Here is a 27845-nt window from a genome sequence, read left to right on the forward strand (position 1 = left end):
GTCGGGAGGAACTGGGGCTTTCCAGAGCTTGGCGCCTTCAATCACCGGGCTATGGATCCCGCCCAGTTAGGAAGCCCCCACCTTTTTTTCCCTCTCCTCAGGGAGGCTCGTGCCCAACCCGCCCCTTCCCCCTCCCGCCCCCCACCAGACCGCCGTTTGCGCCTCAGCAGTTCCTCTTTCGGGCCTCGCCCTCGCGCTTTTCCACGGCTTGCCTTTCACGCAAGCGCAGTAGCCTCGCGCCTTGCGTCCCGCGCCTCGAGCCTCGTGGCGTGCTCCCTGCGCGCGCACCTCGACCCGGCTCAGCCAATGAGAGGCGGCGTTCGGGCAGTTCGGCCAATCAGCGGCCGGAACTCCTCAGGCGGCACGCACCGAATCTCGGCGCGCCCTCAGTCGGTTGCTGGTCGTTGAGGGCTGAGGTGTCGGTGTTGGCGTCTCATCATGGTAGGGGCGGCCGGGCCCCCGCGAACCCCGGGCCCGACCCGCCGCCTTCCTCTCCTTCCTTTTCCTCTCCCTTCTCCTTTTGCTTTTCCCTCTCTGCCCTGACTCCCACCCCGAGCCGCCCTGGGGAACGGGAAGGGGCAGGGAGGAGAGAGGGGTCTCCTGGAGAATTAAGGAGCTAGGGAGAGTGGAGGGCCCCGAGGACTGAGACAGGGCGTGGGGGGGAGGCTAGTGCGGGGAGAATCCCAGCGATTCAGGAGGTTCCCCCGACACCCTGAGAAGTCCTCAAGAGGGGCAAGATCCCGAGAACTGAGTGGGGCTGGGCGGGGTGCCCCGAGGCTTTGAGGGGGAAACTTCAAAAAACGGACAAGCCCAGCGCGGGGTCTTTGGTTGGGTCTGTGATAAATCAGACGGTGCTGATTGTCCAGAATTGGAGGAGGGGGGGTATTATCCAGGATGAGCGCCGGACCACGAAGCCCCGTGAAGCGCCCCTCTCAGTAGCAAGACCTTGCTTCGGCTCTGGGGGTGGGGGTGGGGGAGTCTCCTTGGTTGCCAGTGCATAAAAGTTTGGAAGATAAAGTGAGGTTGGGGAAGGCCGGGGTGAGGTGGGGGAGGGCAGGGGTCACCTGGTCCTCCAGCTGTGAATATCCGCAGAAGTCTTAGGTGACCTCTGAGCCCCCTTTGGCCCCTGACCCAGACAGTGGCGCGTGTTGTGGGGCCGCTCCTGCATGGGGGTGGGGTGCCTCCACTCTAGGAGAGACATGTGGAAAGAGCTTTGTGAATCCCGGGAGGTGAATGTTGGCCATTCTTGGCGCTTCTCTTTGGAGATCCCTGTGAGATAGAGGGTGAGGTCCGGTTTACAAAGGAGGAAACTGGGGCTTGCCTGTGGCCTCGCAGCAAATAGTACCTGCTAATCGGGATTAGAACTGTTCACTTTACAGAATCCCTTAATATTGACAACAAATGCGGAACTTCAGTGTAACAAGACAATTGTGGGCAAAGATCCAGAAGGCTCAGATTCCGTACTTAGCCACGGGCAGCAAGTTTTGCAGCCTCTCTGCTCTTATCCTGTAAAATGAGAAAAGTCACTTCCCTAGGCTGGACATATAATGGTGTTTTTTTGGTTGTTAATTCTATTTCATTAAATAAGAAAAAAAAATAGAAAAAAGTAAGACGAGAAAAACCTCCAAGAGATCATTGTCCCGTGCCCAGCAAAACATCAGGGAGGATTCAAAATATATAACAAAAAATTACATTTCAAGAAAGGATAGATAATAGTAGAATAAAGTATATTTATGAGCGTCCAGTTTTTCTTGGCTTCCTTTTAAATTGTTCTTTTGTTTTCTGCTGGGCACATTCTTTTTTCCCCCTCTTTAAATCCTTCCACCTCCCCCAAGCAGGCTATAGTTGAAGCACAGATGTATTTATATATAGATATATTCATACACCCCCCATCACCCCCCCACAAATACATAGAGCTACATATACCTATATGCAATTAACCATAGGTAAACATGCATCTAAAACAATTATGATTGATAGATATTTCTCGAATGAATCTTTTTTTTGTCTAAAGTATGATTATTAGCCATACTTTCCTTTCTAATAGATTCTACTCCTAATCCTTATTGTACTGTTTGTGTATATGTCTTTTATTTTATCCCTGCTAATTTCTGCTTTAATTCTGTTCCTTAACTTACTTGCTATTACTTAACCTCCCTCTGCCCTGCCTCCTTTGTCTAATCTCACCCTTTGCTTCTCTCTCCCTCCATCCCTCCCTCATTTCTTTATAGATTTTGGAGCTTGCTATACCTTTCATGGCATATATATAGATAGATATAGGTAAAACTATATCTAATGTTGCCTTCATGTGTATAACATATTTACTATTTTTACCTTTCCTTAGGTGGTTTTGCTTTTTCGAGTCAGATCATATTTGATTCTGCCCCAATTTTTCTTTTGAGCTACCCAATTACTAGTGTCAATCTTAAACATATGACATACTTTTCCATGTTAAAAAAAAACAACAAACAAATAATTTGTCCACAGGAAGTTCCTTGAAATTCATCTTTGACATTGTCTTTTCTTTTGAGTTCAGGTTTGGGTGAAAGAAAGTCCTGAAAATCTACAAGTTCATTGGATGTCCGTTTTTAAAAATTCAATATTATAGATAATTTTGGGGATTGATATTTTTGGCCTCAAGCTTAATTCTTTTGATTGCCAGAATATATGATTCCAGGACCTGTGGTCTTCTGTTGTGGCTGCTAAGTCCTGTACAATTCTAATTGTAGTTCCAGTGTATTTGAATTGTTTTATTTTTTCTTGAAAAATTTTCTGTTTGATCTCAAGGTTTCAAAATTTGGCAATAATAGTTGTATGAGTTGTGTAACATAACTGGATTACTTATTATCTAGGATAGAGGGGAGGGGGCAATGGAGAGAGAAAAATTTGGAACACAAGATTTTACAAGAGGGACTATTGAAAATTACCTGCATATATTTTGAAAATTTTGAAAAAGGAAAACAAAATAATATTCCTATCTATGTTTTCCACAAAGCATCTTTTTGAAGTGGATTTTTTCTATTTTCTATTTTTCCCCTCATGTTCTATCACTCAAGGACAGTTTTCTTGGATTTTTCACATTATTGTATCAAGGTTCTTTTTTTTTTTTTTTTGTCACAGCTTTCAAGTAGTCCAATTACTATATTTTCTCCTCTTGATTTGTTTTCCAAATTCTGTTCTGTTTTTTCACCTTTTATATTGTTTTGTTACTTCTTGTTCTCTTAGAGTTCATTGGCTTTCCCTTGCCCAATTTTAATTTTCAAAGAGTTATTTTTGTTTTAAATTAGACTGCAAATCTCCTTTTCTAGTTGGTTAACTTTTTTTATAATCTTGTTTCTCTTGGATGGTTTGATTTTTTATTTTCCTCAGTGTGTCTCATTTAATTTTTAAATTCTTTATAGTGAGTTTTATAAATTCTGGGCAGGGAAACATTTATTGTTACTCTTTGGGATAACTTTACTTCAGTGTCCTCTGAAGATAAACCTGGTGTTCCCTATCCCTATTATATAATAAGTTTCTGTGGTTGTGTTTTTTCTTGTTTATTCCTTTTTTTTTAATGAGAGGTGCTAGTATAAGCACCCCTAATCATGGGGTGGGAGGATGGTGCCTCTAGCTTCACTTCAGCTCTCCCCTCTAACTTGGAACCCCAAACCAAAAGTTCCATCCTCTTGTAAGTGTCTACATCCAGCAGTATCCCTGCCCCCTGCTTCTGCACTCCTGGTTTGCTAGTTCCTTCTGACTCAGAGCCCCAACTCGCCACAAAGCTGGGGCTTATGTTCCTAATCAGCAGAGGTTCCCTCTGCTTTCCTGGACTCAGCATGTAGTCCAGGAGGTGAAAGTTTCTGTGGTAGCCTCAAGATCTCCACTTTTTCTTTCTGTGCAGCTAGCCTGGGAGTGTTTGCATTTCATGTTGGTGTCTTTCTTGGTATTTTCTTGGGTTGTGCCTGGGGGACCCCTGTTTTGCCCCAGTCTTGATTTTTTTCACCCATCTATATTTGCCTTGAAGCCCAAATTTGTTCCCTTTGTGGGGAAATGTGGAGAGTTTGAAATTTTCTGACCTATTCCACAATCTTCCCAGAATCTTCTCAAAGATAATGGTTCTAAAAGGGCTTGAAAACCATAAAGTAGCATAGAAAGAAAGGTAAGCTGATAATTTGTTTTTCCTACAAATATTGACTACCTAGAAAATTAACTTGTACTTGTTTGTTTTTGTTTGTAGCGTGAGTGTATCTCCATCCATGTTGGACAGGCTGGGGTTCAGATTGGCAATGCCTGCTGGGAATTGTATTGTCTCGAGCATGGAATTCAGCCTGACGGTCAGATGCCAAGCGATAAAACCATAGGTGGTGGCGATGATTCCTTTAACACGTTCTTCAGTGAGACCGGGGCTGGCAAGCATGTGCCCAGAGCTGTGTTTGTAGACCTGGAGCCAACTGTAGTGGGTATGTATGCGTGCAGTTAAATTAAGATTTTAATCACAATGATAGAGGGACTTCCCATTTTCTCTTCTAGATCTGCATTGACAGTTGCAAATCCTTTTGTTCCAAATTTTCTCCTTCTTCCCCCCACCCCTTCCCCCAGATGGCAGGTTGACAAATACATGTTAAATACAATATATGTATACATGTCCTAACACTTATTTTGCTGTACAAAAAGAATCAGACTTTGAAATAGTGTACAATTAGCCTGTGAAGGAAATCAAAAATGCAGGCAGACAATAATAGAGGGATTGGGAGTTCTATGTGGTGATTCATAGTCATCTCCCAGAGTTCTTTCGCTGAGTGCAGCTGCTTCAATTCATTACTGCTCTTTTGGAACTGATTTGGTCCATCTCATTGTTGAAGAAGGCCACGTCCGTCAGAATTGGTCATCATATAGTATTGTTGTTGAAGTGTAAAATGATTTCCTGTTTCTGCTCATTTCACTCAGCATCAGTTCATGTGAGTCTCTCCAAGCCTCTCCATATTCATCCTGCTGGTCATTTCTTACAGAACAATAATATTCCATAGCATTCAGATATCACAATTTATTCAGCCATTCTCCAATTGATGGGCATCCACTCAGTTTCCAGTTTCTGGCCATTACAAAGAGGGCTGCCACAAACATTCTTGCACATATAGGTCCTTTTCCCTTCTTTAAGATCTCTTTGGAATATAAGCCCAGTAGTAACACTGCTGGATCAAAGGGTATGCACAGTTTGATAGCTTTTTGAGCATAGTTCCAAATTGCTCTCCAGAATGGCTGGAAAATAGGACTTTTTTGTAATTCAAGAAAGGAATAACAGGAAACCAAAATTGTACAGAGCTTGTTATAAAGAGATACCAAAAAATACATATACATGGGAGTCTATGTACACACACATACACACACTTTCTGTCTCTCCTGTCCTTTCTCAGAGATGTTCAGAGCTAAATTACTGGACAGATAATATCTTTACATTCTTACAGCTATCCTGGGAGAGAAGCAGCTCACGTTATGAGGGCAAAATGTTGTTCCTTTGTGTCTTGACTCTCTTACCCCAAAGGCCAATAAACAGCAGGCCTTTCTATCCTGCAAAATTTCTCAAGTCTGTCTAAGCTCATGTTCATTGCTTCCCTGACAATCTGCATCTCATCCTCTGCCATTCACTTCTCCTTTTGTCTTCAATCTTTGCTAATATGAGGGTTTTTTCCAATGAGTCCTGTCTTCTCATTATGTGGCCAGAGTTATTTCAGCTTCAGTATTTGATCTTCCAGTGAAGAGTCTGAATTAATGCCTTTAAATATTGATTGATTTGATCTTGCTGTCCCAGGCACTCTCAAAATTCTTCTTTTAATGATTAAGGCCACTTCCAATGATCTTGTGATGAAGAGAACCATTTACATCCAGAGAGAGGACTGTGGAAACTGAGTGTGGATCACAACATAGTATTCTCACTCTTTTTTTGTTGTTTGCTTGCATTTTGTTTTCTTTCTCATTTTTTCCTTTTTGATCTAATTTTTCTTGTGCAGCCTGATTATTATATAAATATGTATACATATATTGGATTTAACATATGTAACATATTTTGGATTACTTGCCATCTAGGGGAGGGGGTGGGAGAAAGGAGGGGGAAATTTCTGGAGCTTCGTTGCTTTCTCCATAATCCAGCAATTTAGTCTCTTTGGCCCCTTTAAAAACCTGCACTTCTGGTAATTTTTAGTTCACGTTTGCCGAAGCCAAAGTATAAACCTTGCTCGGTTCAGTAATTTGAATATCCTTTGATAGTCCCTTCTTTAGTATTGGGACATAAATTGATGTTTTCTAATCCAGTGGCTACTGTTTAATTCTCTAAGTTTGTTGGCATATTGAGTAGCACTTCAAAAACTAGGGTTTAGGGTTTTAGGGTTTTAAATCGCTCAGCAGGAATTCCACATGTCCGTTAGCCTTGTTAGCAGTGCTTCCAGGATTTCTGATTGTGCGTCAGTGATTATACCATTATGGTTATCAGTGATGTGAAGAACTTTTTTGTGTAGTTCTTTTGTGTATTCTTGGCAGCTTGGCTATCTCTTCTGCTTCTGTGAAGTTCCTATCACTTTTGTCTTTTACCACATCCATTTTTCTCTTGACGAGCTCTCCGGCTCATTTTATTGTTTTCTTCTATTTCTTTGCATTGTTCATTTAAGAAAACCTTTTCTCTCCTTGCTACTCTGGAATTCTGTATTCAATTGGGTGAATCTTATTCCTTTTCTCTTTTCTTTTCTTTTTTTTTCCCCCAAAGCTGTTTGTAAAACTTCACCAGAAGTCATTTAGTTTTCTTGTTCTTCTTTTTTGGCATTTTCTCTTATTGCTCCCTGTACAATATTTCGAACTTCTGTCCACAGTTTTTTAGAAGTGAGCTCTAATGAGATATTTGTAAAACTCAAAGCAGTCTATGAATGCTAGCTATTGTTAATTACTAGTTGAAATACCATGTTACCTACATAATTAACTTTTTATTCAGCTAAGCTCTCCTCTCCCCACTCTTTTTCCCTACAACATTCTCCCTGAGAAATTTTCTGAATTTCAAATTATTTCTTTATTGGCCTTTAGGGAGCATGTGCTCCTTTGCAGAATCTGAAGTTGCTCTTGTTTTGTACTTGAGCACACTGAAGATAAAAAAGCACGTGAAATAATCAGCCCCACACATGTCGTTTCCATAGATGAAGTCCGTACTGGCACGTACAGGCAGCTTTTCCATCCTGAGCAGCTGATAACGGGAAAGGAGGATGCAGCCAACAATTACGCCCGAGGCCATTATACCATTGGCAAGGAGATTGTTGACCTGGTCCTCGATCGGATCCGCAAACTGGTAAGGACCCAGCGACCTTGTGAAATGGTCCTAGAGCCAAGAGCTGTGCTTTCAGATCTTGTTTCAGTGTTTACAAGATGTATTGCCATTGTGAACCCTAAGGTATTGCACATGTGTCAAGTCTTCTGACTGAGTGTCTTTAAATCCCATTCTGACTTTAAGATTTTCTCAGTATCCTAATACTATTTATTTGATTTATAGGTGACATATAACTAGTATTCTGAAGTTTTGCAAAACAATTTAATCAGTAAGCATTTATTAGCCACCCACTGTGTTTCAGGCATCATGGTAGGGATAGAAAGACCCCCTCCAAGAGCTTACATTTTGAAGGACATAATAGAAACATTTTAAAGTATGTGCAAAATAAAATCTAGGGACCCCCGGGAGGTAGAACCTAGTTCCTGGGCAGCCCAAGAACGGCCTCCTCAGAAGGTTCCACATAAAAGAGAGTAGGGGTGTGCCCAAGGGTGGAGGTAAAGAGGGTCTGCATTCCAGGCCTGAGGGCAGAGAGCCTAAAAAAAGGCGCCCAGGGTGAGGGAGTATTGTTTGGAACTGCAGGGGAGGGGGAGGGTGCCCGAGAGGGCTCAGTTGAGCAATGGGTGATGTGGCCTAGGCTCGGGAGAGATGAGCGCGTGGCCATCAGTATCCATAGAGTTAAACTTGTGGGTGTTAATGAGGTCACCAGGTGAGAGGTGAGGGACAGAAAGGAAAGGGCCCAGGATGAGCCTGAAAGGTACCTGTACCCCGTTAGGGGCCAGGACTCTGATGAAGAACCAGAAGGGGAAAAGGAGATTGGGTCTAGAAAACTGGGAGAGAGGGGGACAGGATCCTGAGCTGCAGAGAGGTGCCATATGTTCACACTGCCGCTGGGGCAGAGGCAGGGTCTTCTGGTCCAGGCAAATGTTCTTTGCCTCGGTGACATTTTGTTGGTTGGAATTCAGCGAACACTTGTTCTGAGAGATGTTTTTAAAAGGATAGGAGGGGCACTTATAAGAGAGAGTGAGGCAGAGCTCTGAGCAGTGGCCCTTTTGTAAAGGGTCCTCAGTTCTTCCTCACAATCTGAGATGGCTGCCTGCTTCCAGAGCCCCATTTTTATAGGGCCGGATATCCAGACATTCAAGAACAGCTCTACCAGAGGCAGAATGATTCTATTCACGTGCAGAACTTTGATGGGATTCTGTTGAACGGATTAATACTGATTGGACTATTCCAATAATCCACGTGATTGATTTTCTCACACTTCAGTCTAGCAGGGGAGGTAATTGGTGTCTGCGTCATGGTCTGAAATCCCTGTGCGGGTTCTCCTCCAGCTCGTCCCGGTCCTCCTTCCTGCCTCAGGGGCAGGATGCTATGAGTTGAGGTGGGAGCTGCCTGCTGGTGCATCCTGGACCTCTCCTGAACTGAGCCATCTTTGAAATGACAGAAGCAGGCTTTCTTTGGGCTTCTGAGGAGGAATACCTGTTACTAATGCTCGTAAAGACGACAAAGTGCAGTGAAATTGAGGAGAGGGAGCCAGGAGGTGGCTGCAGCCAGGCTTAGATGTCAGTCATTGGGGGAAGTTCCATTGTAGCAATGAGTCACGGTGTGGAGATGCAGAGCGCCGAGTGAGTTTAGGCAAAACATTCTCAACGTGCTGGTTAATGTGGGAGTTTTGATGTCGTTCCTTGGTGTATAGAAAAACCAGGGCTATACTTGATTCTGTAGCAGTGATGGACTCACAGTCGGGGTGGCTGCATAAGAATAATGGTTCTTGTCATTCAAAAGACATATGGAATGGGGGATGTTTTAGATGAAAGTTTTAGAAGGAGCCTGGGAAGGCCATCTGCAATTCCTTCCTAACCCTTTAGTATAAACAAGCTTTGCAGCAGTTAGAGGGCAGTCTGAGAGTGGCCAGCTTGCAGCAGTTGGGGAGGTTCTAAGGGGAGGGAGCAGCTTTGCAGCAGTTGGGGGGGTTCCGAAAGAAGTGGCCAGCTTTGCAGCAGTTGGGGGGGGGGGGTTCCGAGAACACGCCCTTGGTAACCGACGCTTGTCTCCCTCAGGCCGATCTGTGCACGGGGCTCCAGGGCTTCCTCATCTTCCACAGCTTCGGAGGAGGCACGGGCTCCGGGTTTGCCTCTCTGCTCATGGAAAGGCTCTCGGTTGACTACGGCAAGAAGTCCAAGCTGGAGTTTGCCATTTACCCGGCGCCCCAGGTCTCCACGGCAGTGGTGGAGCCGTACAACTCCATCCTCACCACCCACACGACCCTGGAACACTCCGACTGTGCCTTCATGGTCGACAACGAAGCCATATATGACATATGTCGGCGTAACCTGGACATCGAGCGGCCCACTTACACCAACCTGAACCGTCTGATCGGGCAGATCGTCTCCTCGATCACGGCCTCCTTGCGCTTCGACGGGGCGCTGAACGTCGACCTGACGGAATTCCAGACCAACCTGGTGCCCTACCCGCGTATCCACTTCCCCCTGGCTACCTACGCTCCGGTCATCTCGGCCGAGAAGGCGTATCACGAGCAGCTGTCCGTGGCGGAGATCACCAACGCCTGCTTCGAGCCCGCCAACCAGATGGTCAAGTGTGATCCCCGCCACGGCAAGTACATGGCCTGCTGTATGCTGTACCGAGGGGACGTGGTCCCCAAAGATGTCAACGCCGCCATCGCCACCATCAAGACGAAGCGCACGATTCAATTTGTGGATTGGTGCCCCACGGGATTCAAGGTAAGCCGGGTCCCTGGGCTCGGGGGTGGGAAGCCATGGATTCGGGAAAATGCTATACAGAATCCCATAAGGACACTTCCTCAATCCCGCACATGTTGGGCAAGAAATCGATTTCCTGCTGGGGACCCTGGATGTGATGCCTCTTCCTGCTTGGCGTATGTCCCCCTGGATATAGTTAGGGGGCCCGGGGGGAGGTGCAGTGCTGGGTCCCCAAAGATTAGAGATGTCCATAAACATAACACAAAACTGGAGGGGAGCCAGAGGTGCCAGCAGGTGCATGAGATCATGTCTGCTAGTTTAAGGTGAGGAGCCAGGAAGAGGAGGCTGAGCTAAATTTGTGAGCCTGTGGGGGAGGGAGGGGAAGGTGTCACTTGGCAGAGCTCAGGGAATGCTCTGCAGGCAAGGCAAGCAGCAACTACAAAGGCACAGGCACAGGACTGGGAGGGAGAGAGGCGTGTCCTTAGGCTTGAGTTTGCTTCATTTAGGTTCCTCCAAGGCTTACGCTTTTACCAAAAGGAGGCCACCTGAGTGGACAGGGGGGTCAGCCCCATGGTCCCTGCCTGCCCCTGGAAAAATGTGCACAGAGCTGGTGCTTGGTGCCTGTTGTCAGGGTGCGCACACCAGCGGGCCGGCATTAGCCCCCAGGTTTGTGACGGCTCCCAGGAGTCAAGTTACAGGGTAGAGTGAAAAGCACATTTCTGGGGTATCTGGTGACAGTAAAAAAAAAAAACAAAACAAAAACAGTCTGGCCTGGACCTGAAGGAGCGAGTGGGAGGATGCTTCAGGGCTAGCTCCCCCAGTCTGGGGAGAAGGTAGCAGTGATAGGAGTCTGGAGACCACGGAAGGCCCAAGGTCAGAATATTAGTAACTACCAGTGATGACAGAGTGGACAGTCTCTTCCCCTCCCCCCACAGGTGGGCATCAACTACCAGCCCCCCACCGTGGTGCCCGGCGGCGACCTGGCCAAGGTGCAGCGGGCCGTGTGCATGCTGAGCAACACCACGGCCATCGCGGAGGCGTGGGCGCGGCTGGACCACAAGTTCGACCTGATGTACGCCAAGCGGGCCTTCGTCCACTGGTACGTGGGGGAGGGCATGGAGGAAGGCGAGTTCTCGGAGGCCCGGGAGGATCTGGCCGCTCTGGAGAAAGATTACGAAGAGGTGGGCGTCGACTCGGTGGAGGCCGAGGCTGAGGAAGGGGAAGAGTACTAGTTGAAGAGGAATGCCGGGGAGCCTTGCCTCCCACCCCCCACAAGTATAACTGGTTACATAATTTGTTTACGAATAAATGTTTCCCTTTTGAAGCAGTTTGGTCTTTTCTCTCTAGTCTCACAAAACTCGTTTGAGTCAGCCTGACTAGGATCCAAGGGACGTTCTTGGACCTGGATTGGACCCCAGAAATCCTGGGGTTCTCTCTCTTCCCTCCATCTGCCTCCTGACACTTCAGTAAGAAATACGCACTACTGGAGCAGGGCCAGTTGCGTTTATAGACAGCTCGTTGCAATGGGGACGTGAATTTGTAGGTGAGTCACCCCAGACCTGGGAGGGACCTCTGCGAGTCCAGAAATCAGCATCTGTGCAGTGACTGGGGAGGTCTCGTAGACAGCGCTCATTAGGAGGTTATTAAGTTGAGGGTAGTTTCTCCCCATTGCTCCCGGTTTCTCCTCTGGGGCCGCACCCAGCGAGGCTTGTACGAATGACGACTTGTGTCCCATCGGCCTTTTTGGGACCAAGGCTTTCCCCTAGAATTTTGACTCAAACAACTTCGTCTTCCACGTTGACAGAATCTAGAGGAACGGAGCTTAAACTTTAAAGGGCTCTTTATGGCAATGAGTGTCTCAGATAAATTAGTTCCTGGCTTCAGAGTGACTCAGAGGACTCAATATTGAAGGATGGGAGCTTGTCACTTACACCTTCAAAGGGGACTTCAGAGGAAGGTGTATCGGGGCGTTTGTATGCAGGTAAGGGATTAGAGCTTAGAGTCTGCCTTGGGCCCCCCATTCTGGGCCACGTGATGGAAAGGCTGTCTGGGGTAGCTGGTAGGGAGTGTCCCCAAGAAAACATGGGTGAGAATGGTTTTTCAATAGGTTTTATGGCTATTTTTTTGTCTCTATATCATTTTCCCCATGCTTCCTTCACACCTTCCTAGAAAGCTACCCTTAATAATAATGAATTTTAAAAGTTCAGCGAATCCAACCCATCAACAAGTCGGCCATTGTATGTAGTAGTCCCCACCTCTGGGCCCCCATTTCAGCTAAGGTGTATTGGAAGATGTGACTTAAGCAGACCCGGGCATCGTAAACGTGGAGGGGATGTTAACTGTCGATACGCTCTGGACTTCTGGGTCAGAGGAGCTGAATGAGTTTGGGTCGGCCTGGCAGAGGCAGGAGATGGGCACAATGATCACAGACCTGTCTTCTCTGCCGAGGAGGGTGATGTTTGCACTGGAAATGACAGAACCAAAAAACGGCCGGGGATGTTACCCATAGGTGCCTTGATAGACAGTCACCTGGTCTAGACAGGAAGCGTGGGTTTTAGAGCGCTTTCAGGAAATTCCCTTATTGGTCAACACATTTTCTAAAATGAGGACTGGCACGTGTCGTGCTGGGTCATTGGCAACGATCTTTGAAAGAGCAAGGAAAATGGGAAGGGTCCTGGAGGTCTTCTGACCCGAGAGACCTGCCCTGGGGAAGGGGAAAAGCCAATTTTCAAAAAAGGGAAGGGAACAGAGGCTCCAAACTGGAGATCATAATGGCAGTTCCTGGGAAAATACCGGAACAGATCATTCAAAGACAAATATCAGCAGATAATCTATAAAATTGGGAGCGTTCATTACGAAAAGCCAACCTGCCCTTTTGGAGGGGATTACTCATGTAAACTCCCTTAAATTGATTCAAGTGGGTCAGAAAAGCAGAGTCTGCTTCGATTTTTTTATTATGAACCTGACAAAGCAACGGAAAAGGGCTGTGAATGTTGGGTAGGGCTCGTTTATAGCGGATGTTAAATTCAGCACTCGCGCCTAAATGCCGCCCTGCTGCTCCTTGTTCCCTTCTCGACGGCCTTCTGCCCTCTCTGGCATTGAAGGGTGGGGTTGGATCTGGGCGTTCACTCCCTCCCGTCCTCCCCTGGGTAGAGCTTTCCATTGTAATAATAAATGAGGGCGCTGCTCCTAGGCTGGTGATTGGTTGTGATGGCTCGGAAGGTTCTTCAGTCCTTTCCAATATGGCCGTTGCCGCAGAACTTCCCCTCCCAGTTCTGCACCCTTCCCTCCCCATGGGTTCTCAGCCTGCCCAGGTTTCTCCGGGTCCATCCCGCCAGGATCCAGCTGCTCCAGAATTGACGGGCACCTTTTTGGGGGCCAATGGTCTCCAGTTTGGTGACTCTGAGGGTACAGTTCGACCTCTTCCCCCAGTGTGGCGGATCTCCCCCTGAGTTGCCGCTAATCAGGGGAGGGGTACCTTGGCACTAGGTCTTTCATTAGAGGGGATCGGGACTGGAGGCAGTGTCCACTTAGCTCTCAGAGCCTCGACTGCCCGGTGGAGCCTCCTTTGCCCGTGGGGTGGATGTGCAGTGATGGAGGATTTAAGGTGGAACACTCCCCTCTCCCCTTCTCATTTACAGAAAGGAAAAGTGTCCTTGACTAGGGACTGGCCCAAGATCCCACGGCACCGAGGACCCAAGGCAGGCCTGGGATTCAGTCCTCCTTGAGTCCAAAACCGGGCTCTTTGCCCTGGGCTACACCTGCCCCCCCAGACACAGATTTGAGAGACCGGCTGTTAGAAAGGGCCCTGCCGCCACCTCGGGCTAATCCATAGCTTCTCTGCTTCCCACCCTATGTTACCACACAGTCCCGGTGAGTGTCCAGAGTGAATAAGGAGGCCCAAGGTCAATCAATCCACCAGCCTCCATCTCAAAGCATGGTTTATTGCCAGCGGAACTCCCGGTTCCGGACGTGGGCCCTTCTGTTCCTGAGCTTCCAGGCTGTTCGCTAGGCTACCTTCCCACCGGCCCTTCCTGCCCCTCAGTTACTGCTCCGGGTGGGGCTCTTCCCCGTGCCCCCCTTGGGCAGCCGGCTGGCACTGGGCTGCCTGGGCATCCGCTGGCTCGATCCTTCTCGGCCGCCGCGCTCCCCCAGCACGGCCGTCCCGCTGCTCTTGTTTCTCCCTGCGGGGACAAACGTCGGCCGTTAGAGCCCCGCGGCTCCTGCCGCGCCGTCCCCCCCCACGTACTTGTGTTCCCACCGGGCACGTTCCCAGGCAGACATTTCCACGTAAGCCATCCGCCGAGGCAGCCTGCCGTCCCGAGGCCAACGGGAAGCTTTTGGCAACGAAACCACAGGAACACAAGCGTTCTGCGCAGCAGCCGGGGACGCGCGTGCAAGGGCCGGAGGCCGGGGGTCCGGGTGGGGGCGAGCACGGGCCCTCCCCCCAGGAACACGGGCTAACATGCTTGCCAGAAACCACGGTGCTGAAGCTGCTCCCGGAGTGTTTTTGTGGTAGGAACGCCGCCGTCTCTGAGGAGGGTCTCGGGCCAAGCAAGGGGGGCTGCAGGGGCATCCCCCCTCCCCCGCCCCATCCAGGCCACAAAAACACTCTCCACTCGGCCATGCACCGCCTGCTCACAGCCGCGGGAAAAGCGGGCCCTCGGTCCTCCTGCGGGGTCCGGCCTAGAGGAGCCCAAGTCCACCCGCCGCGGAGCCCGCCGGCTAACTCCAACAACGGGGCCGGGGGCCCGGTCCCGAGCACCCTCGCCTCACTAGGCTCTCTAGCTCCCACCCGCAGCCTGACAGGGAGCTCGCTACTTCCAAAGGCCCCGTTCGGGCAGCTCCCCTCTCACAAGCCCTTAGCTTCGCTGAGGTTACCCAGGCTGCCATCGTTAGGAAGTCAGGAGTTGGCAGGGACCTCGGAGGGCACCGGGCCCGTAGCAACCATACGGGGCACCTGAGCCCCAGGACGGCCCAGCCCCTCGATGGCCTCTCCGGACAGTTCTGAGGCTTCACTCCCACCCCGGGCAGAGAACACCCAGAGCCACCGGCGAGCGTTTCTCAAGCTGGGTTCCCAATGTCCCCTTCGGGGCCAGGGGCCCGCTCTGCCGCATCGCCCTCAGATGCCGGCCCTGCCTCCTGACTTCCAGGGATCTCCTGCTCCTCCCCTCCTCTTCCTCCTTCTTCCCTCCTTCTCCTCCTCCTCTCCTCTTCCTCCTCCTTCCCTCCTCTTCCTCTTCCTCCTCCCCCTCTGGATAACAAGTGGCCCCCGTGGCCCAGGAACAGCCTCCTCTCCTCCAGGGAGACTGGCCTCCGCAGGATCCCTCTGCCCGGAGCCCATCCCGGCCGGCTCCACGTTCCAGTTCAGAGGTCACACGGATAGTTTGCAGGCTCTTCAGGCCGGAGCCGAGCCCGGGGCTCTCCGATGCCCTCCTCTCCCGACGTCCTTTAGCTCGATTCTGCTTCCGAGCCAGCCCCCCAGAGCTGTCATCTCCATTTCCAAGGGAGGAAGCCCCCGCTGAAGGGCTCGTCCCGAGGCTGGATTGGAACCTGGGCCGGGCTCACTGGGGACGCCGCCTGTGGCCGTCGTCGTCGAGAACCTTAGAACGGAAGCGTCGGAGTCGGCTCCTGGTCTGGACCCCGGCGGGCGCCTCATCCACACGGGCGCCGTCGCAGGGAGGCGCCTCAGGCCCAGAGAACGTGAGCAGCCGCTTCAGACAGGGATCACCCATAACTCTTTTGGGGCAAAGACACGGGAGCGCGGTCGTCTCCTTCTCCAGCTCCTTTTACAGACGAGGAAACTGAGGCAGCACCTTCCTGGGCTTCTGGGCTGGCCCTTGAATCTCTGCACGTGAGGAGGTTCTTCTGGCCAGAGGCGCAGGACGGACTGGTCGGTCTCCCGGCCACAGACAACGAGAGCGGAGCCAGGGCGGCCGTCCCCTCTCCTCTGGCTCAGCTCAGAAGGGCAGCCGGATCCGGAGGGGGAGGCCCGGGAGCCAGGCCCGCCTCTGCCCCGCAGCCCCGGGGTCGGTCTGTCAGACGCCCGACGGCCCAGAGCTTGGGGGGTTCCATCTGGTCCAGGCGCTTCTGCCACCGGCCCTCAGAAAACCGTCCCTGCGGGGGCCCCCAAACTTGTCCAGGACGAGAGGAACGGCACCCAGACCCGTCCTTGGGCAGAATCACCAGGTTGCAGCCCCTGCTGGGCGAGTGGGAGCCCGCCGGCCCGGCTAGGACTCGGGGGCATCCCAGAGTGGCCAGTCGAGCACCAAGGCTGCCCGGGAGGGATGTCCCCTGTGTGTGGGGAGACTCGGACCCAAGAAACCCAGAGCTGGAGCCTGGCCTCTGCCCCCCCAGTCACTGAGGGCATCTGCCTATGCCCAACCTCCCAGCTGCCTCCTCCTGGCTCCTCCGGCCCTTCTGCCTCTCTCGTGGCCTCCCATGATGCCCCGGGTCAGATGGGCTCCTCCTGCCTTTATTCCCCCCTATCTTCTATCCGGCTTCGGCCATGCTCCTCTTCCTTCTCCACAGAGCAGATTGTTGGGGCTCAATGACCGAGCCCCAGCCCATGGTTGGGCCCCAGGACAAAGGCCCCCATCCTCCAGACCACCAGCCCCACACGCAGGGCACTTCCCAGCCCCCATTCTTTAGGCCTTGCCCAAAGGCCACATCCTGCAGGAACCCCCCCCCCCGAGGGCTCGGGGGGCGCTAGATCCATTCGCTGCTTGTTGTGAGAACAGCTGGGTGGTGCAGGGGATCCTGCAGGGGGTGCAGGGGATGCTGCATAGGGTGCGGGGGATGCTGCAGGGGGTGCGGGGGATGCTGCAGGTGGTGGGGGGGGGAGGGTGTGTGCTGCAGGTGGTGCAGGGGATGCTGCAGGGGGTGCAGGGGATGCTGCAGGTGGTGCAGGGGATGCTGCAGGTGGTGCGGGGGATGCTGCAGGGGATGCTGCAGGTGGTGCGGGGGATGCTGCAGGTGGTGCAGGGGATGCTGCAGGTGGTGCGGGGGATGCTGCAGGGGATGCGGGGGATGCTGCAGGGGATGCTGCAGGGGATGCTGCAGGTGGTGCAGGGACGACTAGTCGGGAGGCCCCAGATCCAAATCCAGCCTACTCGCGGGGTGGCCCTGGGCAAGTCCCTTCCCCTGCTGCCTCAGTTTCCTCATCTGTCCGGTGAGTTGAAGAGGAAAAGGGCAAACCCTCTGCTCCCCTTGCCAAGCAAACCCCCAACGCGGTCGCAGAGGTCTCTCCCATCTGGGCCCGCGTGTGCCGGTGGGGATGTGGCTGGAGCCACGGCCTCCACCAGAGAGGGCGCCCACAGGACGAGGAGCAGCAGGGCCTTCGCCTTCCTCCAGGCCAGGGGTCGGGCTCGGGCCGATGATGGCGGAGCGCAGGGTCCGGGTGGCCGAGGAGCAGAGCGACGGGGGCCCAGCAGGGCGGAGGCCACAGAATGGACTGGGGGGCAGCCGGACTCCGCCTTCTGTGCCCGCGTTGGCGATTCAGAATGGGAGAGGAGGCCGGTGTGCCAGGTGGTGCCAGGCAAGGGCTGAGAGCCCCAGGGGCCCTCTCCTGCAGCCCACTCCCTGCCCCGGCCGCTGCCTGCCTGGGGGCTCCTGCTGCAGCCCGACCTGCCCTGACCCGCCCTCCCCTGCCTCCCTGCGGCCCCTTCCCGGCTCCCGCGCCCGGCCCCTGTCTCCCTAGCGACCGCCATCTGACTCCGTCTGGCCCGTCCTGGCCCGCCTAGTCCCGGGTGCGGACTCTGTTCCTACGGAAACACCAGCCAGCGCCAACCCCAGTAAGACTCTAGTAAACGCGACCTGTGAAAGGGGAGAACAGGCAGCAAGAAAACTGGAAGGAACCTGGGGCCCTGTGAGGGAGAGGCGAGCCCACGGCGGCGGGGCTGCCCAGCCCGGTCTGAGTGGCGGCGGCGGCGGCCTGGCGCGGAGAGGGCCGCGGGCCCGAGGAAAAGCAGGGCCCCGCCGGGCCGGCCCCGGTCTTGCCCTCTAGATTCAGAGAGAGACAGACAGCAAACACAGCTCGGGTCAGTCAGGGAGGAGCGACGCGGAGCCGCGGCCGCCGTCCTGCAGGAGAGAGCTCGGTTAGCGGGCCCCGGAGATGGGGCGCCTCCCTCCATCCCGCCCCCACGGCTGCTCCCAGGCACGCGGAAAGCAGGGCCTGGGGGCTTGGGGAGGGGGCGCCGTGTCCAGCCTCCAAGGTACTGAGGGTGAGTCCTGGGACCGGGGCCAGCGCTGCCCCCCTTAAAGTGTGACCTGCCCATAAAACTTCCCAAGAAAACTTCTCCGCCGCCCTGGAAGTGCTTTTGGTGGGGCTAACAGCAGTGACACAAAGACCCCTTCTGTTCAGCGGGCAGGGGGCAGGCAGCGGGCGTGGAGGCCGGGGACCTCGGGAGGCCCGTTTGGAGCAGAACTTACCGAGGCAGAGAGGGAGAAGCTCCCTGTTTTAACTAACCGCTCTCGTGAACCAGGCGGCCACGCGCCACTCCATTGTTTCTATGGGCTGAAAGTGCTGCCGGGGCCCCCTCTAAGTGTCAGCACCCCGCCAAGGAGCTCTGGCCGCCCCACCCTAGTTACAGCGCGGACCCAGGGCCCACCCCAAGACCCCAGAGGAAATGCTGCGGCCTGACCCTGGCGCCCATGGAAGTCCTGAGCATTGCTTATCCCCGACCAATGGGAACGGGGCCTCCGCCCACTGCCGCTCCTCGCGGAGTCTGCTGGGGACGCTTGGCGTCCATCGGCATCTTCGAGGGGACCTCAGGTTTCAGACACAGGGAGTTCAGGTTCTCTGAGCCCAAGGCACCCTGGGGATTATCGCACTAAATGTAACAAATGGGGGCCATCCATAATGATGGGGAGACCAAGTGTCATCCGGGGGGAAACGGGCCCAGAGAGGAGGCGGGGCTGGCCCCAGGTCCCCCTCGAAGCCCGGCCCAAAGTGTCCTCCCGGGAGGGCGGAGACACCGTCCCCGAACACTTCCCGGAACCCGCTCTCTGCCGCGGCAGCTTCCAGCCAGCAGGAGCCAGACCCCACCGGCCGGAGACCTGGGCAGCTCTGGGAGGGGGAGGGGGCCGCAGACGGCCTTTCATTTGCCGTAACTATTTCCCAGTTGCATTTTAGTTTGACACCTCGATGCTACATCTTTCTTTCTTTTTTTGTTGAGGCAATGGGGCTTACGTGACTTGCCCAGGGTCTCACAGCTAGAAGGGCCTGGGGTCAGATTTGAACTCAGGTCCTCCTGACTTCAGGGCCACTGCTCTACCCACTGCCCCACCCGGCTGCCCCCACATTTTTCTACACCTGAGAAGTGGGAGGTCTGGCCCAGCCCATTCTTGGGCACGGGCCCCCCAAGCCGGGGGCCCCAGGGGGATACTGTGCCTCCATGGCCCCCAGTCCCCGACGGGCCCACGGCCGGGGCCCCCTGCAGAATCCCACCAGCACCCACGTCCCTGGAGGGCGGGGGCTCTGTTTCGGCGACTAACGGCTGGCAGGGAGCGCTTGCTGCCCATTTCCCACAGAGAGCACGGCCCGTGGAGAGGGGACGGCTCCGGGCTCCGGGATGAAGGGCGGGGGGGGGGCCAAGGTCACCTCCAAGGAAGCACCGGGACGTCGGCCCTAGGACAAGGAGGCTTCCCCGGGGAGCCGCTGCAGCCTGGGACCCCCCACCCCCAGAGGAAGCGGGCCGGGCCCTGACCTCTCGCCTCGGGCAGCGCGGAGGGCGGCAGAGCGGATCCCATGCCTTCGGGCCCGGGGGCCTCCGTGGCCAGCCGCTGCCCCGCACACATGGACTTGAGCATCTGGAAGACGGCGAGGGGGGCCACGTTCAGCTTCAGCAGATCCACCAAGATCCTGTGGGGAGAGTTCGGGGCGGCAGTCAGAGCCCGTCGGCTCCTGGGCCCAGTCTGCGAGCACAGACCCGGGGGCGGGGGGGGCTGCGACTGCACGCCGAGGGCGGGTTCACAGACACGTGTGTGGGAGTGTGTGTGTGTGTGTGAGAGAGTCTGTGTGGGAGTGTGTGTGTGTGGGAGTGTGTGTGTGTGTGTGTGGGAGTGTGTGTGTGTGTGTGGGAGTGTGTGTGTGTGAGTGTGTGTGTGTGTGAGTGTGTGTGTGGAGTGTGTGTGTGTGTGTGTGGGAGTGTGAGTGTCTGTGGGAGTGTGTGTGTGTGTGGGAGTGTGTGTGTGTGTGTGTGGGAGTGTGTGTGTGTGTGTGTGAGTGTGTGTGGGAGTGTGTGTGTGTGTGGAGTGTGTGTGTGTGAGTGTGAGTGTGTGTGTGTGAGAGAGTCTGTGTGGGAGTGTGTGTGGTGTGTGTGTGTGTGGGAGTGTGTGTGTGTGTGGGAGTGTGTGTGTGTGTGAGTGTGTGTGTGTGTGAGTGTGTGTGGGAGTGTGTGTGTGTGTGTGTGGGAGTGTGTGTGTGTGAGAGTGTGTGTGTGTGGTGTGTGTGTGTGTGTGTGGGAGTGTGAGTGTCTGTGGGAGTGTGTGTGTGTGTGGAGTGTGAGTGTCTGTGGGAGTGTGTGTGTGTGGGAGTGTGAGAGAGTCTGTGTGTGTGTCTGTGTGGGAGTGTGTGTGTGTGTGTGTCTGTGGGAGTGTGAGTGAGTGTGTGTGTGTGTGTGTGTGTGTGTGTGAGTGTGTGTGTGTGTGGGATTGTGTGTGTGTGTGTGTGTAAGTGTGAGTGTGGGAGTGTCTGTGTGGGAGTGTGTGAGTGTGTGTGTGTCTGTGGGAGTGTGGGAGAGTCTGTGTGTGTGAGTGTATGAGTGTGAGTGTGTGTGTGTGTCTGTGGGAGTGTGGGAGAGTCTGTGTGTGTGTGTGTATGTGTGGGAGTGTGTGTGTGTCTGTGGGAGTGTGTGTGTCTGTGTGTGGGAGAGTCTGTGTGTGGGAGTGTGTGTGTGTGTGTGAGCTCTGGCAGCTTCTCTCCCCCCTTCCCTGTGTTCCTACAGACACGGATGCACCCACGCACACAGAGGCAGCTCCTGAATGACAGCCGGGTGGGTGGGCCTGTTTCTGCTCCGCACACCCGGCTCTCTCTCTCTCTGTTTTTGCGACTCCCCCCGGCTGCGGCAGAGGGCGTGTCCAGGCCCGCACGACGCCCGGGGCCCCTCGGTCACCCTGGCCCGGGACGAGTACTCCCGGGGTCACCCGCACGCAGAGGGGGCCAGCCCCGCATCCCACGCCCCTCTACGGGGTCTCGGCTTCCATGCCACAGAGACAGGAAAGGAGGGGGTAGCTGGGAGCTTCCCGAGGGCAGACACCGCGGCCCTTGGCTCCCTGCCCGGCAAAGAGGAGGCGCTGAGGGCTGACGGGGGCCTGGCTGTTCCCCTTCCAGGATGGGAGCTCCGGGGAGGAGGCGGCGCCTTTGGCACTTCCCCAGCATCCCTCTATCCAGTGACCTGTTGTCAGTTACCCAAAATATGGAAGCACCAAGGGGGATGCTGGGAAATGTTTAACCACCACTGTACCCAATTTCCAGGGTCGTGAAACATTTTCCCATCACTTTCTTACGCCCGGACAATCGGGGAATCAGCCGGATGTGAGTGTCTGCCACTTCCAAGAAGTAAATATCCCCAGCGACAATTTAACGACCGGCTCTTGAAGCCAGAACCGCCCTAGTTCAGCCAGTGGGCCCGGGGCTGGGGGCGGCAGACCACCTTTCCTGGGGGAGAGTCAGAGGCGGCAGGCCCAGGCTTCGGGCAGACCTGAAACACCGGCCCCCGGAGCTGGGCAGCCCTCCCTCAGCTTTCTCCCCCATAAAATGGGGCACCAGCCCCTACCGCCCAGGGTTATTGGGAGGCAAGGGCTTGAGCACCATGCAGCCCGTCAATGCGCTTATCCCTGCCAGGAAGCCGGGAGATCCCAGCGCCGGGAGGACTCGGCTTGGAAGGAAAAGCCCAAAGAAATCCCGAGAAAGGGGGATGGTGGCCAGTCGGAGGCTCTCGGGCTCTCCCGGCCGCCGCCCCTCGGGAGTTCCCGGCACTGACTGCGCTCCCAAGGGAAGGTCCCTGGAGTCACCGCCGGGCGGAGGCTGCAAGAAGCCTCAGAGGCAGGAGGGCTGGCCCGGATGTTGGCAAGGGAGACTGGAATCCAGGTCCCGGCTGGGACATTTACGGGGCAGCCCTCCCCCAGCTCCAGTCCCCTCCCTCTCTCGGGCTTCCCGGGGGCCCTGCCCCCCACCCCTCCCGCTCTGAGCCCGAGGCTGCTCTGTCTCCAGCAGCGTCCCCGTTAGGTGCCTCCCAGAGCGCCCAGGCCTCTCCCTCCCTCCTCCCCCAGCCCTTCTGCCTCGGGGCTCCCTCCAGCCACCCCTCAGAGGACTCCTCCCCCCTCCCCGCCCTCCCTTCCCCTCCTCCCCCCGCCCCGCCCCCGCTCACTTGAAGACGTCGGGGTCTATGGCTCCCCCGGCCGCCAGGGCGAGCTCGTAGAGTTCAGTCTCCTCGGCGTTGAGAACCTTCTTCCGCCGCAGCGCCAGCTTCTGGATCGCGGCCTCCAGTCCCGGAGGGCCGGGCCCCGGTCCGCCCGCCCCGGGGCCTCCTCCGGGACCGGTCCCAGGGCCTGCCGCACCCCCGGCCCCTGCCGCCGCCGCCGCCGCTGCCGCCGCCGCCATCCGGGCCTGGGCCTAGACACCTTGCGCTTCAGCCCAGAGTTAGGCACGCCCTGTTCTGCAGGGGACTCGCCCCCAGCATCTGGAGCCAATACAGAGGCAGCCGCCAATGTCGGTCCCGCCCCCCAGGCCAGACCACGCCTCGGGAAAACCGCTAGTCGAGCGTCAGTGCCTCTGAGGCCCCGCCCCATACCCGGGCCCAACCCGGAGGTAGCCTGGCAGCGTCAGTCCCGCCCCCCCCACTAGGCCCCGCCCCTCAGAAGCGCTAGTCTTGCGTCATTCCGCGAGGCTCCGCCCCCGGCCTCCCTGTCCGCAGCCCCGCGGCTGGGCGGGGGTCCCTCCCACAAGTGCCGGTCCGGCCCTGGCGCTAACGTGGGGTCCATCCGCAGACCCCCCACAGGCGCTGGCTTGTTTACTGGGGGCTGGGGGCTCAGGGAACGCCGGGCCCCGTCCTCGGAGAGCGGACTTTCCGTCTCAGGAGACAGCCCGGGCCAGGGATCTGCTCTGGGCCGTCCCGGAGCCCGGCCCGTCTAGCCCGGCCTGGGCACTGCCTGGACGCCTGAGGTGGAGCGTGGACGCGGCAGATTGGATCCAAGCCAGACTTTCTGCAGCCACTTAAGTTTTCACGTCACTTTATTAATACACGATCTTCGCAACCGCCCTGGGAGGTGCTTCTGTACATCCCCACTCTACAGCTAAGGAAACCGAGGCACACGAGGGACTTGCCCGGCCCTAAGGGTCACGAAGTAGTCTCTCGGGACGGCAGGTCCGAGTTCTATCCCCTGGACCTCCTAGCTGCTTCCAAGTTAGGATCAATGCCGGGAGAAATTCCCGTATTAGATCTCAAAGTGACCCAGGCGACCGGATGGCCCCCCTCCCCCTTAGGGAGAGTGGAGAGGACTTTTCGTTAAGCCCCGGCGGCCCGGCCGGTCTCTAAGGCACTTTCCAACGCTGCAGCCCATTTGAGGGGGACAGAGAGGCCGGTGATCACTAGGCCGACTTTAGATGGAGCCCCGATCTCCCAAGTAGAATAGACCTGACTCTCCCCCACCACGCCCCCACCTGCCAGCCCTTGTGACCTTGGCAAGCGCTCTCCTGTTTCCTCTGGCAGCTACACGGACACAGTTCCCTCCTCCCAGACTCCCTTCCCCTCCCTGTCTGGAGTGGCCGTTTCTGGGACTCTTCCTAGACTAGTCATCCTTGCTGAAATGGGAAGTCAATGCTCCAGGTACCCAACAGCATCTGGGCAGGGCAGAGGTGGCGGACCCTCACCTGCGGACTTTGGCGGGAAGGCCCTGCTGCCTTCCTCGCATTGACTTCCATTTCATAAAGGACTTTTTGCTGTCTGTCTGTGGCTCCTCCCTCCTGTACTTGGGAAACTGCCTTTTTGAGCTCAGGGGTAAGGATTTTTAAAAGGGATACCTCTTCCTTACGATTTTTTTTTTTTTTTAACAGCGTGGATTCATCCATCCGGGAGAGGCAGGCAACAAGCAATTTCTTAGTTACCATTTACCCCGCACCTTGCTAAATGCTGGAGGATTCAAATCCAAAACAGTCCCTGCCCGCAAGGGCTTCCATTCTCACGAGGAAAGACTATATAAAAAAGGAGCTGAACCCTAAATGTGCACCGGGGAAGGGGAAAATGCAGACAAAGAAAGGTGGCTGACCTAGGTAGGTCCAGGTGGGGGGATGTTCCAGGAGGAGAAGGCCACAGCCAGGTATTAGCTCCCTCTCTCTCCCAGTTTCCTGTCCTCTAAAAATAGAAATACAGGTGGATTTGAAATAAGAAAGACATGAGTTCTCATCTGGCTTCACACACATACTAACTGCATGACTCTAGACAAGTCACTTAAGCTGTCTGCCTCAGTTTCCACAATTGTAAAATAGGGATAATAACAGAGCCTACCTATATGAATGTTATGGATTATCGCTCTGTAAGAATGATGAATACAGAGAGGCTTGGAGAGACTTACGTGAACTGATGCTAAGTGAAATGAGCAGAACCAGGAGATCATTAGATACCTCAACAACGATACTGTTTGAGGATGTATTCTGATGGAAGTGGATCTCTCCGATAAAGAGAGCTTTAATTGATCAAAGATGGGCAGAAGCAGCTACACCCAGAGAAAGAACACTGGGAGATGAATATAAACTGCTTGCATTTTTGTTTTTCTTCGCGGGTTATTTCTACCTTCTGAATCCAATTCTCCCTGTGCAACAAGAGAACTGTTTGGTCCTGCACACATACATTGTATCTAGGATATACTGTAACCTATTTAACATGTAAAGGACTGTTTGCCATCTTGGGGAGGGGGTGGAGGAAGGGAGGGGAAAAATCGGAACAGAAGTGAGTGCAAGGGATAATGCTGTAAAAAATTACCCTGGCATGGGTTCTGTCAATAAAAAGTTATAATAATAATAAAAAAGAAAATAAAATGCATTGCCTACAAAAAAAAAACAAAAACAACAGAACCTTCCTCCTAGGGTTTGTCTAGGATCCAATGAATTAATATTTGTAGAACATCTACTAGCTTGACACATAGTAGGGGCTTTTGTTTCCTTCCTAACTCTATTTTTTATTCAAGTAAATGAATCAGTTTACAAACAGTAACAAATCACCTCCCACGGCTCCTGTGGTGCTAGGTGTGATAATAGGACAAAAGCGAAAGTCCCACGCTCAAGGACTTGCCAGAGATACACAGGTAAGGTTCAAAATAGCGACCTAATAGGCAAAAGGAGGGAGGGGAAAGATCCTTTGAAGTAGCTGTCTCCCACGGTTTCCAGGCCGCGTGCCCTCCTGTAAAACGTTATTTATTTTCTATTTCCTCCTAGGACAGAGGAGAGGTCCAGGTAAGGGGTAGGGACATTTGGAATGAAAGAAGCCTCCTGGAAGACGGAGGATCTCGGTGAGCCTGGAAGGAAGGGGGCCGGCCGGCCGCGCGCCACGAGGTGCCGGCTGAGCTCTGTGGGCTGAGACTGCCCCCCCGCAGTCGGGGGTCCCTCGGAACCCAAGATCTGGCATCTGGCCCATTTCTGCGCCTCGTTTCCCGCTAAAGTCCCGCTTGCTCTCCCGCTGGCGTCGAGGGCTCGACAAAGGCCGGCGCCTTTATAACGTGCGTCCAGCCCGGTGGAGCAAAGGCTTGGCGCCTGGAGGGGGCGGGAGGAGGGGGGATGGGAGAAACGCGGGGGGAGGGGAGTCCGCTCGAGGGCAGCCCCGGCCTCCCGCGGCTCCTCCCGGAGGGGGCTGGGCGCCCCGCAGCCCCGGCTCCTTCCTGGTTTCACGGACTCCGCCCGGGAGTCCAGTGGGGTAAGCGGGCGAGGAAATCGAGGCAAGCCGGGCTCGCCGCCGGGAAACGGCTCTGCTCCAGCTCCGCGATCCCGAGCCCGGGCACGAACACCGCCCGCGGAAGCCGGGAGAGCAGCCTCTTGGCAGCCCAGGGAAAGGCCCTTACTGCGCCCGCGCAGTAAGGAACTCGGGCCCTCCCCCTTTCCCCTCCGGCGAGCGGTGCGCCAGTGCGCCAGCGTAAGGCGAAAGGGGGCGGAGGCAGAGGGGGAGGCCGACCGAGGCCGGAGCGCTGAGTACGCATGCGCACACCGAGCGGTTCTCCGGCGGCGCAGAGGGAGAGCCTTTGGCCTCTTCCCGCCATGTCGGGAGGCGGGGCTCGTCGCGCGGATTGATGACGTCGGCGAACGCGACCCGGGCTTCTTGGGATGGCGGCTGTGACTGGCGGAGAAGCGGCTCCGGCAGCTGGGCCTGCAGGTGAGCAAACGTGGAGCCCGCGCCACGTTCTGACGGGGAGCCAGGACCCCCATTCGTAGGAGCCGCGACTCCCCGCCCCCACTCGGAGGGGTCAGAACCCTCTCATTCCAGGGTGGGGCACGCCCCCTGCCCCCCGAGCCTCCTCCCCAGTCCCTGAGACAGCGGCTCTGCCCTCTTGTGAGGGGGGCCACGGCCCCCCCTCCTGAGAGTACAGCCCCTGCCCCCCATGGTGAGGCTCCGGGACACCTGAGACGGGCGCCCCCCCACTAGCCCCCAATCTGAGGAGGTCAGAACGCCTGCGGTCCGGGGCGAGGCACGCCCCCTGCCCCCCATTGTGAGGTCCCGCCCTCATCACCCCTCCCCCCGCCGTCGGGATTTAGGGGCCGCGGCCCCCCTCGCCCGTTTTGGCGGAAACGTGAGGTTGTCGGTGCTGAGAGGCGCGGCCCCGACTCATAATTATGCTCCTGAACCCTAACAGCCCCCCATTCCCACGTGACCCAGAAGAGCGCCCCCAAAAAGGGCCCAGAGGTAAACTTTCTGTGCGGCCACGTGCCCTGTCCTCTTCCCCCCAAAGCCCCTCCGCCCCCCATTCTGCCGCCCATGCCGACTACGGGCCCCCGGGCTGGGGCTGGATTCCGGAGGCCTGAGGAGCTGCGCCCCCCTCCCCCCAGCAGCCTGGGGAGACCCCTGTCCCTGTGCCGCGGGGCCGCTTGGGACTGAGCCGCTGACTCAGGGCCGGGCGGCCGGGCCCCGCTGGGGCCCTTCTTTCTTTCTGCGATGCTGGGGGTCGCTTGGGGGTCACCGTGGGTCTTCAGGGATGACCTGGGCCTGGGGGGGGTCACACTCCTGCCCCAGGGGAGGCAGGGACGGCACTGGCCGGGAACCGGCCCCGGAAGATGCTGAGATGGGAGAAATCCTCCTGAGACTTTGGACAAGGGCTGGGAACCGGATGGTGCAGGACGGGAGGATGGCAGAGCAGCTCTCGCAGCCAGGGGGCGCTGTAGCGGGCAGAGCACCAGCCCCGGGCAGGAGGGCCTGAGTTCCAATCCGGCTGTGTGACCAGGGGCGGGGGCGGGGGCCTGCGGGAGCATCGCCTTAGATCATCCTCCGGCGGATTTCCCCGCGAAAGGCCCCGCTCTTGCCCCATTCAGCCTCTTCCCTGACCCTCGGTCCTGCCGCCTCAGGCCCCGCTGACTGCTCTCCTCGGGGGGCGCTCTGGCCTCTCGGTTCTGCCGTCTGACTCTTGACTCTTCTGCCAGAACATCCTGCGGCGCCAAATGGCTGCTGGGAGCTCTGAGCGCCATTAATATCCCGCAGGCCTCGGACTCCTCATGCCCGGACTGGGGCCCCCTCCCCCCACGGTCCTTTCTCTGCCCAGTTACCCGCCGCCCTTCCTGCGCTGGCCGGGTGCTGGGGGAGGAACAAGGGGCCCGGCGCGGGAAGGCGCTCGGGGCGGCCGCGGCCGTTTAGTCTTCG

At 55.4% G+C, this 27845-nt stretch overlaps 3 protein-coding genes across 22 annotated transcripts; 2 read left to right on the plus strand and 1 right to left on the minus strand.

The window, feature by feature from the left end:
* The first annotated feature begins 355 nt into the window (after positions 1 to 355).
* Positions 356 to 11335, plus strand: LOC127545800 (tubulin alpha-3 chain). The gene is made up of 5 exons (XM_051973293.1): positions 356 to 441; positions 4220 to 4442; positions 7161 to 7309; positions 9349 to 10029; positions 10944 to 11335. Exons 1-5 carry the CDS (start codon positions 439 to 441, stop codon positions 11238 to 11240), a joined length of 1353 nt encoding a protein of 450 aa, XP_051829253.1. The 5' UTR covers positions 356 to 438; the 3' UTR covers positions 11241 to 11335.
* Positions 11336 to 13932: 2597 nt separating this feature from the next.
* LOC127545801 (mitotic-spindle organizing protein 2B-like) lies at positions 13933 to 22795 on the minus strand. Of its 3 annotated transcripts, none has more exons than XM_051973294.1 (4): positions 22380 to 22795; positions 19716 to 19870; positions 17824 to 18009; positions 13933 to 14192 (listed from the first exon to the last, which is right to left on the minus strand). In XM_051973294.1, exons 1-4 carry the CDS (start codon positions 22610 to 22612, stop codon positions 14050 to 14052), a joined length of 717 nt encoding a protein of 238 aa, XP_051829254.1. In that variant the 5' UTR covers positions 22613 to 22795; the 3' UTR covers positions 13933 to 14049. The 3 variants fall into 3 exon arrangements, with proteins under 3 accessions (XP_051829254.1, XP_051829255.1, XP_051829256.1); XM_051973295.1 differs by having other exon boundaries at positions 17866 to 18009; positions 22380 to 22788; XM_051973296.1 differs by lacking the exon at positions 17824 to 18009 and having other exon boundaries at positions 22380 to 22704.
* Positions 15216 to 17817, plus strand: LOC127545803 (uncharacterized). Of its 18 annotated transcripts, XM_051973306.1 has the most exons (4): positions 16792 to 16866; positions 16897 to 16929; positions 16984 to 17004; positions 17071 to 17817. In XM_051973306.1, exons 1-4 carry the CDS (start codon positions 16807 to 16809, stop codon positions 17554 to 17556), a joined length of 600 nt encoding a protein of 199 aa, XP_051829266.1. In that variant the 5' UTR covers positions 16792 to 16806; the 3' UTR covers positions 17557 to 17817. The 18 variants fall into 18 exon arrangements, with proteins under 18 accessions (XP_051829269.1, XP_051829267.1, XP_051829275.1 ...); XM_051973309.1 differs by lacking the exon at positions 16792 to 16866 and adding an exon at positions 15216 to 16752 and having other exon boundaries at positions 16867 to 17004; XM_051973307.1 differs by lacking the exons at positions 16792 to 16866; positions 16984 to 17004 and adding an exon at positions 15216 to 16752 and having other exon boundaries at positions 16867 to 16983; positions 17047 to 17817.
* Positions 22796 to 27845: the final 5050 nt, after the last annotated feature.

The sequence above is a fragment of the Antechinus flavipes genome, chromosome 1, assembly GCF_016432865.1.
Source record: "Antechinus flavipes isolate AdamAnt ecotype Samford, QLD, Australia chromosome 1, AdamAnt_v2, whole genome shotgun sequence".
NCBI lineage: Eukaryota > Metazoa > Chordata > Mammalia > Dasyuromorphia > Dasyuridae > Antechinus > Antechinus flavipes.

Coding starts and splice junctions, on each gene's coding strand:
- LOC127545803 (XM_051973297.1), top strand. CDS start 16,807: ATGCTGCAGGGGGTGCGGGGGATGCTGCAGGTGGTGGGGGGGGGAGGG. Junction 16,867..16,896: donor GGGGAGGGTGTGTGCTGCAG/GTGGTGCAGGGG, acceptor CAGGGGGTGCAG/GGGATGCTGCAGGTGGTGCA. Junction 16,984..17,046: donor TGGTGCGGGGGATGCTGCAG/GTGGTGCAGGGG, acceptor GGGATGCTGCAG/GGGATGCTGCAGGGGATGCT.
- LOC127545801 (XM_051973294.1), bottom strand. CDS start 22,612: ATGGCGGCGGCGGCAGCGGCGGCGGCGGCGGCAGGGGCCGGGGGTGCG. Junction 19,871..22,379: donor ATAGACCCCGACGTCTTCAA/GTGAGCGGGGGC, acceptor CTCTCCCCACAG/GATCTTGGTGGATCTGCTGA. Junction 18,010..19,715: donor CGCGCTGCCCGAGGCGAGAG/GTCAGGGCCCGG, acceptor CTCTGAATCTAG/AGGGCAAGACCGGGGCCGGC.
- LOC127545800 (XM_051973293.1), top strand. Junction 4,443..7,160: donor CCTGGAGCCAACTGTAGTGG/GTATGTATGCGT, acceptor TCGTTTCCATAG/ATGAAGTCCGTACTGGCACG. Junction 7,310..9,348: donor TCGATCGGATCCGCAAACTG/GTAAGGACCCAG, acceptor TGTCTCCCTCAG/GCCGATCTGTGCACGGGGCT.